Here is a 15,929-nt window from a genome sequence, read left to right as displayed (position 1 = left end):
CATACGGGGGAAAGCACAGGCCTTTAACCTCGAGCAGTTAACCTCCCTGTGTGCGAGGCTGTCCACGGACATGACAGTGCAAGCTCCTTAAGACAACAAAGCAGACTATGGCGCTCGTGTTTCTGTCTCCTTCCTGCAAGTAACAACACTACCATTTAATAAGGAGATAAACTGAAAGTAATCAGTAGAGCAAGGAGGACATACTCTCATCAGCTCAAAGGCTGGAATAAATATCTTCTTTTTTTTTAAAATGAAAAACAATGGTTGGCGTGTCTTTCAGAAGTGGTGTCTGCTCACACTGTGATGCAGGTCAAACTGCCCTCTCCCCTGACACTGTCAAAGGCTGGAACCCTGCCTGTGACAAGTGTTTCTGATAAACGCTGTGGCTGCTATAAAAGCATTCTATAATTATCTTCAGACAGACATATTCTGTCGCGCAGAGTTGTCTCAGTCCCTGGGAAAAGTTTGCACGACATACTCTATTTAAAAATTTCTAAAACAAATCAGCAAACCGGCTCTTCCTGTCTCCCTTATTTCTGACGTAACAGTTTGAATATGATTTTTACAGATTTAGTTTATGATATTCCTTCACCTTTCCTGCATTTAAGTGTTTGTCAAAATTTCCAACACTACTATCTTGATTGATAACTTAAAGCAGTGCTTTCCCAAACTTTTCTGCTTTTGACCCACAAAATAAAAGTTATATACTCTTGATCCAAACAATTTAGCTGAAGTATATAAACCATACTTTCTGCCATTTAACAAAGAGCCTTGTCAAACATTACAGTTTTTATGCATTTATGACTATTATTTTTTATTTCTCTGTAACAGTTAAGGCTAAATATTCTACAAATATTCTACCCCAACTTTGGGAACCACTAATTAAATGACAAAGAAAAACATCAAAGGTAAGAATGTTTAAAAATGAACAAATCAATGAGCTTTTTGCCCAAACATCTGCTTTATATTTAATTTTTCCTCCTTTTTTAACAGTAAAAGTGCACAGGAACATTGTATGTTGTATAAATTTTATATTAAAAATGTTATTTGTAGGCTTCTGGTTTATATTTAAGCGACAAACCAACACAAAGGCAGAACATGTCTGTCATTGGTTTGTCTGTGTCTACAGTTTTCTCTCCGGGTAATTGCCCCAGACCAATAAGTGGATGAATTAGGGGGGATCATAAGTGTACCATGAAAGGCTTTCAATATCTCTGGTGGTGAAGCAGCTCATAAAAAGAAAAAATATGGTGCCTCCTTGTTTTCTTTTCTTACAATCCCATCCCAAATCAGAGCAGGGGGTTCTAATGAGATAAGAGGAAGAGAACAACGAGAGTGTAGCAAGTAACCGTTGTCTAACAAGGCTAACAAGCATCATCTCTTCTACTTTTCACAAACAGTGGCCTATTTATTCCCAATTTTCTGTCAGAAAATCTCCTCATTTGCTCCTGAAGGTCCTATAGTCTGAGGAACAAGTTTGATCATTTGAAAATAGTTTACAGAGCAGGAGTAGTTGTAGCTGAGCAGGTTCTCCTTTCAGGTGGTGCATACACAGGTATGCTTTCACTACAATTACATACACTATAAGTTCTCTAAAAGAGAAAAAAAAAGAGCTCTACAACACACCTGCTATCAGAGAGGAGCAGCTGAAATACTGTAACAACAGTGCAGCAGTCAGAATACCTCAATTATAGCTATTTACACAAAGAACATAAACACGTTCCCAGATTCCCACTGACACAAGACAACTGATGGTCTTTAGTGGCAAGACCATGAAGTTCACGTCAACACTTCACACACACACAAAAAAAAGGCACCGCGTTTGTGTTGAGCAGCTGAGTGCCGTCATCACTCTCCGTGCGTGGTGGCAGGGACAGGGTGTGAGGTTTTTAATGCCTCTTCAAGTGAGGCTGTTAAGGAGCAGCGAGTCCACACATCTGGAGGACACAGTCAGTCAGCACATGCTGAAAGTTAGCGGTGGCGCTCGCAGTCCAAATTAGTGGCGAGTTTTATTCCCCTGCTGTGGTAGGAAAATATCAAATCTGCTGCCATATGAGTGCCATAAAGCTGGCTGTGGAGTGTTTGATGCCTTCATGTGGGAGCCTGTGAGCTGAGTGTGTGTGTCCGTGCGTGCGTGTGTGTGTGTGTGAATGAGCGTGCTTGGTTGGGACATGCAGGCCTTAATGGGAGATGAGAGTCGTCGTATGCATTCTTGCATGGACATATGTTTTCTGTTTGTGCAGCTCTTATCAGCGGGCGTCTCGGTGCATATGCAGTTCTCCCTCTCTGCATACACATCTCTACATTTCCGTGTGTGTGTGTGCATATAAAGCTTTGCCCCTTTAGCAGCTCTCTTATAGACCCAGTTGACCCTGCTGCTGCACAGAGCAGACAGACACAAGCAGTCAGACGGCCCCTGGGGTGGTCCTGTCTGAGGCGCGGCATTATGGGCCAACAAGGCTAGGGGCCCATACACAGGCAGGAACACGTATACCGTAATTGTACACACACACCTATATACACACAGTTTCATGCACAGATGTGTTTGTGTGCCATGACTTTTTACTATAATTTTCAAGCCGATCTTAAAATGTACACCGTATGTGTTTCTACGGGGTTAAAATTGTTGAACATTTTTTGGAAAAACGGCAAAGTACGCTGCTTTTTTCACTAACAAGTTAAGAAACTTTTGATCAATGTAAAGTCTTGCAAAAGCAAATGAAAAGTTATTCATTCATTTGACATTCAGCCTGCAATTACCTACAAGCGAGCGTGCAGAAGTGATTCTTAAACAGTCAGCCACATGCATTGTGGTGCAAAGGCACAAAATACATCTCTATAAAATGGCAATAATTGTTTGGTGTTTAACTACTTGTTTTCATTCTAATAAACCTCTAATAGTGAAAGTTATTTGAAGGAAACGCAAAGCGGAGGAAGGAGCTCAAGTTTTTTTTTCCGCCACCCAAAGAGAAATAAAGGCAAATTTGTCACTCAGAAATGCACAATTTAGAAAATGAAAATAGACACACATGCCCACGAGCAGACACAAGATAAATTCCCTGGCAAGCTTTCAGATCACTCATGTAACAACTCCTTAACACACACACACACACACACTACCTACACATCTTCCACCATGTGACCTCTAATCACAACCCCAGAGCTTGGACATCAAATGAAGCAAGTTTAAAAAAAAAATCATCAGGAGTAATTAACGCATTTTCATATGCAAATGTGATTAATGCAAAACTACAAAGTCATTATGCAAATCGACTTTTCCTTGAGCCTCTGTACAAATATTCACAGCTCAAATCAGGGGATCAGTCTCGCCATCTTTCTTTTTTTATCTCTCACCCCTCTCCCTTTCCCCTCTCTATCGCTCCCTCTCTTGGAGTGGAGATAATACGTAAGTAGCATGTGAAGTTATTTCGAACTCACGCGGCGTGTGTGTGTGTGTGTGTTTTCATGCGATGGGCCGGGGCTATGGCATTACGCCGCCTGCCTACTGATTACTGGCTGCTTGGCACTGGAGCGAGACAGGGAAGCCGGCGAACAGGGGACGGTATGAATATGCAAAAGCCTGATTGCTTTTCATGATTAAAGCCTATTTAATATGGAAATGAGAGCAAGCCAGGTGATTAAAGGAGCATTGGGTGGTGGGGGCAAAAAAGAAGAAGAAGAAGAAGAAGAAGGAGGAGGAGGGGAAAGAAAGAGGACACCTTCAAGTCCTCACAAGGGGAGACAGGTGGGACTGGACCTATCATTTGGTGACAGCAGCAGCTGAACAAGTGTCAAGCTCTGGGTTTACTCTCTTTGGCTGCAAAAGGTTGCTGCACCTTTTGAGATGTTTTGTAGGTTACGCTGCAGGTTTTTTATCCAGAAACCACAGTGACTCATTTAAAGTAAAAAACAGATTCCTCTTTGCCCATTAGCTTGAGAGAAATAACTGATCTTATCATGCTAAAATGCTCCTTTGCACACTTTCACACCCGCAGAAATTTCCTGCATGTGAGTGTGACCGTTCTTAAGTGGCGTTTATCTTATTTGAATGCTTTGATCACAAGTACCAGTTGAACACCGGTACATGAGCAGCACACTGAGTTTGCAAGAAGCCTCTCACCACACCTCCCCAAAAACATACGGTAAACCAGTGCAAACGCTTCCGACCGCAAAAAGTGACAACAGCAAGATCACAGGTGGACGGAGAGCAAAACGGGGAGAGATGTTGTTCACATCGCCTCATGAAAGATTCACCGCGAGTTCTCCGTGCACGGAGAATGAAACAGAAAAAGGGAGCAAGGTTCCCATGAAGTGACTTCGCACCATGCCTTAAAGTGCTCAACAGTCGTCCTGGGAGGAGTTCAAAGCACGGCCAGGGTCGTCTGAGTATACGGCAACGCTCCCCAAGCGACAACCTCTTGTCTGTGTTATGACACGCATCATTCTTCACAGACACTTCATACTCAAATTCATACAAGACGCGCACACACACACACACTGACAAATCCGACGCATATACGCTCAGAGTGCATGCATCAGCAGGAGGATCTCAGGAGGGGGAGAGAAAAAAAAAAACAGGGCAGGAGAGGAGGCCATTTTTCATCTACTGTACGATGCATGTGTAAAAGAGTTCACACGTGGTCGTGTTTGTGCGAGCGCGCTTGCAGCTTTTTTGGGGTTGAATCTGCTGGCCTTGCAGCATGTTTGCAGTTTAAGCAAGAGGGCTGACAGACATAGAGGCCAGACAGGATGTTATAAAACAGGCAGGTGAAGAAAAAAGGGGAGTTAAGCACATGTTGTGCATGCAGCACAAGCATGTTGTGAATTATTAAGGGTGCCAATAGCCACTGAGGTACCCTTATTATTATTCTGTTAACAATTTTTCCTCAGTTTCATGAACCTCATTTTTGGGGGAGAAAAAATGCAATTTATACATCAAAATGTGCTGCTCGTTTGGGAATAATGTGCTACAAAAAAAGTTGCACTTCACATGTCTGAACTGGGATTTTAATATCTTTACCAGATTTCATACAATCATAGTTTAAGTCTTATGATTTGGGGAGATTTTACCACACTTTAACTTCTGAGCTGTCTAAACTTTCCAAAAAATTAGCAAACAACCTCTCGTTAACTTGGCAGTCAGGGAGTGACAGAGACGGTGTGTGGTTACCATGGGACTATAATAAGCCACGAGCAGCAACTTTAACATTACTTTTCATCTTGGTTTTCTTTACACTTCTTAGAAAGTTTAAACATGCAGATGTAGGCATTTCTTCTCAGCTTGGCCAGTAGCTGCACTGGCACCCTCCTAAATTACTAAAGACATTTTCTAGTTAGCGTGAGTGCATGTAAATTTGGGGTTTTGTGGGTTTCTTAGTTTCTTTGCAAATATTTTTTTTGTATCTGGTGGTGTGCCTCAAATCTCCTAAATACTACATGCAATTAAAAAATATAATATTTTCTCTGAACATATGTATGTGCGTGTGTTGTGCTGATGAGCGCGCCTGTGAGTGCGAGTGCCTCCAACACTTTGGACTTAATTAGCCCTAATAATGTAATCTAATTTGGTTGAAACTTGAGACTGACTTGAGTGGCAATCTAATGTGTTGAACAAAGCTGTCCTCCTCTCTTTCATTTGGCGCTTCAAGTGCTTTCATGTCCTGTTCTCTTAGTGATAAGACGGTCTGTCTGAATGACTAACTGACTGCTGCTCTAAAAGGCTGACTCACTCTCTAACTGCCTGAATTTCCGCTGACAAGTTTAGTAGGCAGAATTAAAGCTGCACTATATATCGAAATGCTATCATTATCGCAGTATCGATATTGCGACAAATCGCAAACATGAACCATGTGACAATATAATGTTTGTCAATCAGATGACGTTCCACTGCCCTAAATGTATGTACATTTAGATATATAGTGGCTGAAATACTGAAACACAGAGTTTCATTAGAGTTGTAATGAAAACAAGAGAGGAGTGAAGAAAATATGGGTTTAACGCAAACATTATCATCATTGCAATATCATGACTACATATTTGCTTAACACTATGCAATGGGTTTAATCTTTTTTTTCATCTAAGTTCCATCTGTCAACGCTGCTGAAAGCTCTTTTGGTTTCTCAACCTGAACTAAAAAAAAACAAAAAAAAACAATGACTAAAAGCCACATTACTATTGATGGATGGTCAAGTATTTTTTTTTATAAATAGGCTTTCTGACGTGAGAAATCTTGAAAGAACACTTTTGTGCATCTCTTTTAGTCTCTCAAATCGACAGCGACATCCAAACCTTTGCTGTCACATATTGTCTCTGATCTCCTTTTACAGATACGTCCCACACTGACAGATGATGGCCACACACAGCTGCTGGCCACACACAGACGTTGTGCATATGCATCAATTTCTGCAGCAACAACAACAGCAAAAAAAAAAAAAAAAAAAAATAGAGATCTTGTTTGAAACAAACTAGTTGTTCAAATTTTAAACATGAAGACGTTTTGCAGCTTCCCACAGCTAGTTTGGCCTAGAATTCTGAAGCTTAAGCTGGTTATTAAGTCTAAAGGGGACAGAGTTCAATGGTATAAACGATTGAAAATAACAAGGTTTGTTGATTTTATCCACTCTGATGAGACAAAAAAAAATATTGAACTCACTGCGAACCCAAGAAGCCACTGACTCTTGCCATTACGTCTACAAAACGACATTTTTCATGTGCAAAACAGCCTTAATTATCACACTGTATCCATTGGAAGTGTGAATCTATCAAATATATAGTAACACAATCTGATACAACTCAGCCAAACTGATTATGTATTTCGTGCAGAAAATAAACTATAAAAATCTCCTTTTACTACTTAGATTTGACTATGATGCAAGAGTGTAATACAGTCACAAGCTTGCATGTAACTGAGCGCCAACCCTTAGTGTCCTGGAGCCTGAGTAATCCTGGACAGACTCTTAGCTCCTGGGTGTGATGGTGACTGTCTCCTCTGATAACTCCGATTTGGTTTCTTTGCATCGTCGACACAAGCCCCCTCCCTTTAGTCCCGTTTCCCCCCACCTCACAGCCAGATGAACGGCCTTGCTGCTTTATTAATCCACTTCTCCTCACCGTGCGCGCAGATGAATTTTAATCAGCTTCCTTAACCTCGTCGTGTGCCGCAGGATTTCTTTGCAAATGCTCAGACACCCTCCATCTCACCACACTCCCTTCCGAAATCAATCAAACAAACAAAAAAAAAATAATAAAAAAAAGAAAAAACACTTTTAGGGAGCGGCTCCTCCATCACCTTTTTCTTCACGTTTAACAGCTGCTTCAGAGGAAGAGGTCCTTCAGCTCTAACTTTCTATGTTTCTTTTTTTTATTTTTGTTTTGGGGGGTTTTTGAGTGAGATTCGAGTGTGTATTTGTTTGTGACGTTTTCTTTAAAATCCAGCAGAATAGACACACACGGTGCATTTCTCAGTCACTCTAATAAAATCATCTCAGGCTTCATTAATCCCAGCGGAAAGCCACTATCAACAGAACAAACAGCTGAGATTCTTTAGAAGGAGCTTTTAAGCTTGGACAGGTGAGGGGTGTCATCAGTGTGTGTGTGTGTGTAAGTGGTGTTTGATCCGTACCTCCTTTCTCCTGTTTGGGGCAGATTCCCTTGGCCGGCGTCAGCCTCCTCTGCTCGTCCTCCTCTCCCCCGGGGGTCACCTGGATGCCCACCTCCACCGGAATGGACCCTCTACCCAGCTCCAGCGACCTGGCCCTCTGAGAGATGGGGATGCTCATGACCCCGCCGGCCTCCCCGGGCTTGAAGAAGGTTCCATGCCTGCCACCGGGCCCCCGGCACAGACGGCGCTTGTGCTCAATGAATGCCAGGATATCGCCGAGAGGGAAGTTGGTCTGACACTGGCCACAGGTCAGCAGGTCCTGCTCTCCAGGTCCCATTCTCCGGGGGCTGGACGGCTCTGGAGATGGAGATCTCGCCCCTGAGTCATGATTGGCATCTGCTGAAGGAGGAAGAAAAGAAGACATTAAGTAAAGAAAGGCCGTGAGAGATAAAGAGGTAAACTACATAAGCCTTGTGTATTTCTGAAACCATAACATGATACCAGACAAGGTGGTCGTTAGTTTCAAAAGTGTGTCACTTTCACTACTTGAAACAACGTCGCTATAGAACTACATGGCCTTAGACAAACACCTGCAGCTTATCCATAAGAGATCTGCGTGGGTGGGACCAAACATTTTACACTACATGCTCGTGTGTGTCTGATTGTGTGTGTGTGTGTGTGTTTGTGCGGCCAGGAAGCGATTCATCTCATAGTGCATGCTGGGTTTCCGGTGATGGCCTTTGCTGCACTGAGCTGTCACAGCGAGATGGTTCACCACGTGGGAGCCTCAGCTTGTGCTGAACAAAGTGTAGTGTAACCAAGGCCACATCCACCGGCTTGTGTTCGTATGTCTGTATGTGTGTGTGTGCATGTGTGTGTGTGTGTGTGTGTGTGTGTGTGTGAGAGTGAACTGATCGGGACTCAGGTGAGTTTTAACAGCGTATTCTCCACAGACAGAAAATCTATAAAGCCAAACCCGGGGTCCTGTTAAGAGAGTAAATCTCATTCTTCACACATCTGACACGGTCATTAATAACCATTCTTCTCTCCTTCCTCCCCTATGGCACAGACTCCATCCCTCAGCTTAACATAAATCCCTCATGGACAACTTCCAGTTTTTTTAACACTACCCTTGATGTACCCGTATGAAAATGCGTCCCCCTTTTTTTTTTATCTAAGAGCCCAGAGGAAACCTGAAGCTCCAGAGACTGTGAGGGATGTCTGAGTGGAGCGGGTGCCCAGGGAGAGGTGTTGATGCCTGGGAGAAATCAGCCATGTCTCTGCTGCTTCTCCACTTCTCCCTAACATGATGCCCTCTTAATTGCGTACATTAGACAAAAAGCATGTGTGCTCGTTTTGTTTGTATGTAGCCTATCAGAGAGGGGATCCTAAATTTCCTTATCGCTCTTCTCAAACTGCACAGCCTCTCTGAACTCACAGTCACAACTCCTGAACTCTGGGATCTCTTTGCCCACTTTTACCTCTTCACCTACTTCTTTTTTCAACTATGAAGCAACCCTCCCCCCCTTAGACCCAAACACCCATCCATCCATCCATCCACCCACACACACACGCTCACACACACACACGTTCCAGTCCTCTCTGTTTGCCCTGGAGTGATGAACCGGTGCCAAATATCTTTTTCTCTAAATGGAGATGGGTTCCTGGGTGCCTGCCAAATAATTTCCATCTCATAATCTTTGGCGGCAAAGGAGGAACACAAACACATATTTACCTACAGTTCACAGCTTGTGACCATAATTCAGATGCTCGCACAAGCCACGAGGAAAAGAAAAAAAAAAAAAAAGCAAAGAAGCAAGCGCACACATACATATATAGACGCTATGTGCCGTGCATACAATTGTGCAGGAGATCTCCCGCTCTGAAAACAAGACAGGTGGCATGAGAAGAAAGAAAGCAAGAGTTGACAGACACCTGGGCATTTGAAGCTGACAGGCTGAGAGACAAACAGAATAAGGCCTGTTTGTTAACTTATGGTTGAGTAACATGGCCTGGAGGTGGAAGGCAGTAAATTAACAAGGAGCTGGCACCTGAATCTGCACTGGTGAAACAGCGGTCGGACCTCTTCCCATGACCGCACCCCTCTCTCTCTCTCTCTCTCTCTAAAACCAGCTCACCCAACTATATCAAAACTAAACTGGAAACAGAAGGAAAACAAGCAGAAATGGATTCATCATGACAGACAATCTCTAATTTCCCCCCGCCTGCCTGTATAAACTTTTGTTTGAAATGATTGGAAAGTAAATGAGCAAACACTGTCAAAACACACTAGAGAAGGCAGTGAAAGACAGTTATCTAGCACTAAATCCAAACTTTAGTTTTATTTCTTTACTTTTTGGCCTGATTGAAGCTAAAGTCCCCAAAATGACACTCCTGCTCCTCTTATCAAGTGTGTGTGTGTGTGTGTGTGTGTGTGTGTGTGTGTGTGTGTGTGTGTGTGTGTGAAGTCAGGCAACCTTAGAGCACCCCCTATCAGTTTGACGAGGGGAGAGTCAGTCAGTCACTCCGCTGCTGCTGCTCCTGCTGCACAATGTGTACCAGATGGGAACCGCTGCACAAGACAATGGGCCTCTTTCACCAAAAATTTCCATTTATGTAAAAGGTTCAAAAAGAACCAATTATTCAAACGCCTGGCCAGAAAGCCCTTAATAAAGAGATGAAGCTGTTAGACGCAGGAAATTGTTTCACTTGCAACTTTTTTTTTTTTTTAATCATTAATTGCAAAAAATTTCAAATGCTGCTTACACGCTTTGGTTACAGCTTTGTTGTAATTATATTGCTGTCGCTTATTTATGAAACAGCGATAATGACATTCCTGCATGTGTGTTTTTAAAGTAAAAAAAAAACTAAAGCTAAATAGGTAGAAGATGCCAACATTTGCATATGTTTTAGGAAACCTAGGTGAGTTCTGCTAATAATAGGTCCAATATTATACAGCGTTCCTATAAATCTGACAGCACTTTTGTTTTCTTGAGGTAAAACTTAAATTTAAAAACAGGAAGCAAGGATTAATTTTGTTCAATTTTGAATTTGATTAGACCACACAACTTTGCTCTGTCAGTGTTTGAGTCTTGACCCTCTCCAGCATGTGAATCCCGCTCACGTCTTTCCTGCTGAAGCCATAAGGCCCCTCAGATCCGAGCTATGGGTTCAGACCTGTCTCCTTTTCCTTTGTTTTCCATTGGCCTAAAAAACACATGCATCCCCTCACTCTGTCTTATGAGCAAACCCCGCTGGGAAAGTCGGCTAAGATTCACTCTGCCATCAAAAACAAATGACACCAGCAACATTGCAGATGGTTGCAATCAAAAATTCAAACAACAAGCGGCCTCGCTTAGCCTATCCGCTCCCCTCCCTCTTATTTTTTTTTTCTCTGCCAAGCAGAGCTGCAACAGTGCGCGTTGTGTAAGGCCAGGCCTGTGTGTTTAATTATCTTATCACCATTTAATCTGTAGCAGTCCCGTTCCTTATCGTAAATCTTAGATTATCAGCAAAAAAAAATAAAATAAAGCTTCGCTGCTGACTGGGACTCCTCACTAAATTGCCATAAACGACTTGCGACCTACGAGGCGTGACATTTTTTAAGATGTAAATCCAATTTGGCAAAATAATTTACAGATTTCTCTTCTTTTTTTTTTTTAGAATGAAAAGAACAGCGTTGCAAAACCCGTCGAACGCGCTCAGCAAAAAATAAAATAAAAAAAAATCTGAAAACGCTGAAAGAATAAACAGCTGTGGCCCCCACAGCAAATCATAAATCGCTCACCAGCTCGTCTCCTGTGAGATTATCATCCGGTTACCACAGCGTGTGTGTGTGTGAGTATTTATGGTGGTGTTGCAGTGCATACGGTGGGTTTCTCACTCCCAATCATTTGACGGCCATATGGCGTGAATAAAGAAGAAAACATTAACTGTTTTCACAAGTAGCATGCCAATTCTGAGAGTAAACAGTTATCGTGAGGCGTTTCCAGAAAAGGGGATTCTCTGCTCTAACGGTGAGGCTGAAAACAGAGCAGGGAAGCTGCTCCACGTTGATTTGGGAATAATTTATAGGAATATTGGTCTCCTTTTTGTCGTGACTCTGACTCCATAAGTGAATCAGCTAGCCTACAAAATGCCTGTAGGGATGTTCTTCCTTTTAAGAGTAACAATGAACTGTAAACTGAAGGTCAGGTTGAAAATATTTCACATATTTTCACACGTCTTTGTGCATTTCGTGCAGCTTCACAGCAAAAAAGCTGAGCCTGTGTGTGTGCAGGCCTGCTGTCTTCGGTTGCATACTTGCACATCGAGTGCATTCGGTGCACTCGTGTGTCCCTAGATTTCTGGCGGGGGCGAGTCTCCCCCCCCCCCAGTCTTCCACTGAGAAGCCTGTACAGAAATATGCTGATCTTCAGGTTTCGTGTTCTCCCAAATCGAGCATGACCCATCGGCCCGTGTAGCTGCAGGGCACAAAGCTGCCTTCAGTTACACTGACTTACCCCTCACCTGACGTGCGGCTGATATATGTTGGCACCCTGAAGAAACTTCACACTGTTCCTTGTGTAAGAGAGATACCTTGTGACTCGCTCTTGACAGGTGAAACGTTAACGTGACCTGCCGATGATTTGGTGCTGAAACATTATCTCCAGCAACAGCCCACTTCTTTTTCCTCAATTTTCCTACTTAGGCAAGGTGGATAAAACGTTCTCATTATAATTTTTTTTTATTTACAAATAAAGTTTGTGGATTAAGGTGTGATCCTGGGACCCTTCTCCCTTAGTCACAAAAAGCACCATGCTGGACGATGTGTTAAAAAGCCCTCCATCCATCACAGCTTCTGCTCTGTTATTAAGGCACCTCACAAGTCAGCTAACCATGATGCAGATGGTTGATGAGAAAAAAAAAAAATTGGGTTTAGTGTCCTATTTTTTTTTTTTCATTTTGGCATCGAACGGGACCTAAATTAAAAAAAGAAGAAGGAACAAAACCTGCAACTTAAGTCCCTCCTTATAATCTTGCACGTTGTAGGTCACTGTCATCGCTCGAGGCCACAGTTCAACGAGTGTGCAGTCAAGTGAACGAACAGGTAGGGTGAGATGCGAGGCCCTTCGAAAAGCTGCCCTTCGTTCCAGCATCCTCCACTGTACTCTATGTTCAGATCTGAAACAAAGCTCCCTGTCTGTCTGCCTGCCTGCCTGCCTGCCTGACTGACGGACTGACTGAGCTGAACATTTTGTCAGCGTTTACAGTCTGAGTTTTGTTGCGTGACTCCTGCGAGTTGCCGATGGCAGGTCAGGGATGATTAAAAGACGTGTGTGAAGGCAGTCAGTGACAGCTGCAGGCAAGAACACATGAATCCTGAGGACACTTTTTGTTCTGGTTTGGACACACACACGTACACACATGCAAAAAAAAGAGTTAAACCCTAACCAGTGGCTACTAATTATTAGAGTAATTATTCAGCACCACAAAGGTTTTCGAGGGGAGGAATTTGCTGACAGGTGTTTGAAAGTTTTCTGTAAGAAAAACATCCAAAAAGTATTAAAATTTTCAGAGGTAATCCCAGTTTGTAAAAGTTGGGTAAAGACAAACGTTGCAATTACTTACACAAACACTCACTGTGTATGTTTCAGATTTAATTTATATGTAGTTTTAAAGACCTTTTATAGTTTTGTTCTGTCTTTTCGTGACCTGTAAACCTTTTTCTGTAAAACTCTCTTACGAGATTTCAAATCTTAATGGTCTTTCCTGCTTAAATAAAGGTTCAATAAAAAGCAAATACATAGAAACAAACACCCTTGTAGCTGATGCAAAAGTTCTGTCTTTATAATTGATGTAAAATAAAACAGTTTGAGGTAAAGCTTTAAATTGACTGTAGCAACAAAGAGAATCAATAGGCTCGAAATTACCACTGGATTTTAAGTGTTAAAAATCAACACATGAATTTTGAGTTCACGTTCAACACAGTAGGACAATAAATTGAAGTAAAATCCCAACAAATGAGAAGCTTCAGACGTAAAGTTATGGAAGAAATGCATGAAGAGGGAAAGGAAGAGCACCTTTAAGAGTTTCCAACACAAAAACACAGGTTGGGCGAAGATTACATCATGAATTTGTGCAATAAATGAGTCAGATTAGGACGCTCTGAAATTGGATTTTAGTCTCAGCAAAGAACTCTGGGAGATGAAGGCTGCACTGATGTAATTAATACAAAATGGGATTACTGTTTGGGCACGACATTTTAGCCTGGAAAAATTATTAATAATAAAAAGAAAACTTAGGAGTCTCCTCTCAAGAACAAATAAACACACAAATAAAAGAATTAAAAGATTATTTTTCAGCAGAAGCGTTTGCGAAGATAACTCCTTTTCGAGAACAATGATTTTTTTTGTTTTGTTTTGTTTTAGTATTTCACTCCACTTCTAAAAGTAATTTAAAAAGAGGCCTTTATGTGTAGAAGGGAAATAAATCTACGAGCTTAGCTTTGAGTCTTGGTGGTGGGGAAAAAAGAAGGAAAAGGAAAGGAAATAGGGTGGTAAATAAATACAAGGTAAATTTAATTAAAAATAATAAAAACGCGAGCAGTCCCCCACTACACACACACACACACACACACAGAGAGAGAGAACCATGCAGCCCAGCAGACACACTCAGTCCTCTCACTTGTCTAAGGCGCAAACCTCACGAAGCTGCGAAATAATTCTCGTCTCATTCATTTGCAAAGTGACTCAAAGTGTGCGCCAAAGTTGGCTAAAAACGAAAGCCCTCTTCCTCGCGGCTGCCTCGCCAGCATTTACAGACAAACGAGTCGGAAATGACCCGAGCGAACTCTTTCAAATAAATCCATCCTGTGCCATTATTTGGAAACATTCTCCTCTCGCATTTTAAAAAAAGAAGAAGAGTTTAAAAGCCTGGTTTATTAATAACAGCAATGAATAAATAATGAAGAAGTGAGGGTTTTTTTTTTGGTTTGTTTTGGAGGAGTTGGAACCCACCTTGCGCCGTCTCCCGGTGCGTCAACGATAAGTGCTGCGGGTTCACCTGCTTGCGGCGGGACATCGCCCCGGCATTTACTCTGGCATCGCCCGGTGAACGGCGCTCGGAGTCGGCTCGGACCGTGGTGTCGGTCCTGTTCTGGGTCGCAGGTGACCAGTCCTTAACCTCCTCCTCCTCCTCCTCCTCCTCCTCCTGCTGCTGCTGCCCTTTGCTCCTGTGCTCCTGTTCCGCTGGTCGCGTCGCTCCTGTCAGCAGCTGGAAGTCGGGGCGCAGCGCGGATGGGAGGAAGCTGAGTCCTGCAGACGCTTCGGAGGAAGCAACACCTGGATCAGAGAGAGCCAAAGTGTGTTTGGTTTTTTGTTTTTTTTTTCTCTCTTTTTTTCAATTTTTTTGTTTGTTTGTTTTGTTTTGTTTTGTTTAGGAATCGAGAACAATGAGAATAAAAATCCCGAACTGCCCACCTCTGCAGACAGAAGAGCGCTCCGCCGGGGGGGAATGGATAAAGCTTTAGCTTTTATTTCTCCTCTTGTATATATATTTTTTCTTTCTCTGAATCTTAAAGATGTGATTAAAAGTATGTCGGGTCAAACAGCAGCTGCCGGCTCTGCGGGCTCCCTACAGTCCTTCCATCTCAGCGGCGGTGCGCTAAAATGACCCTTTGGCACTGACTCCTCCTGCGCGTTTTGGCATTGGTGCGCGGAACGGCAACTCTTGGCTCTGGTGGCAGTAGCCTCGTTGATTGAGACACACACACACACACACACACTCTCTCTCCCTCTCACACACACGCGCGCGTACGTAGAGGCGGGCAGACGAGACACCTCCTCCTTTTCTTCCAAACGAGCTGAGGTCCAATGTTTTTCCAGTTTTCTATACGGTGGAGAGGCTACTTCATGTTGACTCACGCGAACGGAAGATGCTCTGTTCGGGCCGTGCGTGTGTGCGTGTGTGTTTGTGTGCAGACTAGCTCGTGCTTGCCTCTAAACAGTAGAGAGGAATTCCAAGTTCAAGTGCGTTTTTTACGCGTCAGACACAGAGGCGTGAAAGGACAACGCGCGGACAACGGGGGGCCAGCATGTCCCCCTCCCCACCACCCACACCACCCCACCACCCCACCAAGGGCCCTCATCATGAGCTTCATGCAGGAAGTTATCACCAATCAGCTTTATTTACCCTTAAAGACTGGGTACTGCTGTGTCTTTTCAAACAACACTAAGTTTTGGGGGGGTTAAAATGATTAAAATAAACCCTTTCAGTTTGTTTTGTTTAGGTTGTAGAACAATTTGAGCAGTTTCCTGTTTGCACATTAGTTGCTCTTTATTGTAACTGT

General features: G+C 42.9%; 1 protein-coding gene across 2 annotated transcripts in view; it reads right to left on the bottom strand.

Annotated features, from left to right (window-relative positions):
* The window catches only part of bcl11bb (BAF chromatin remodeling complex subunit BCL11B b), a 31,101-nt gene extending 15,617 nt beyond the window's left edge, over positions 1–15,484 (bottom strand). The window contains exons 1-3 of one of the 2 annotated variants that reach the window (XM_017409216.3): positions 15,061–15,484; positions 14,599–14,922; positions 7,622–7,999 (exon numbers count right to left, since the gene is read on the bottom strand). In XM_017409216.3, the coding sequence (XP_017264705.1) occupies positions 7,622–7,999; positions 14,599–14,662 (442 nt within the window). In that variant the 5' untranslated portion in view covers positions 14,663–14,922; positions 15,061–15,484. The remainder of the gene's footprint in view (positions 1–7,621; positions 8,000–14,598; positions 14,923–15,060) is intronic. The other variant, XM_017409217.3, reaches the window with a different exon arrangement.
* Positions 15,485–15,929: the final 445 nt, after the last annotated feature.

The sequence above is a fragment of the Kryptolebias marmoratus genome, linkage group LG19, assembly GCF_001649575.2.
Source record: "Kryptolebias marmoratus isolate JLee-2015 linkage group LG19, ASM164957v2, whole genome shotgun sequence".
NCBI lineage: Eukaryota > Metazoa > Chordata > Actinopteri > Cyprinodontiformes > Rivulidae > Kryptolebias > Kryptolebias marmoratus.
This window is presented reverse-complemented; position numbering and strand designations above follow the sequence as displayed.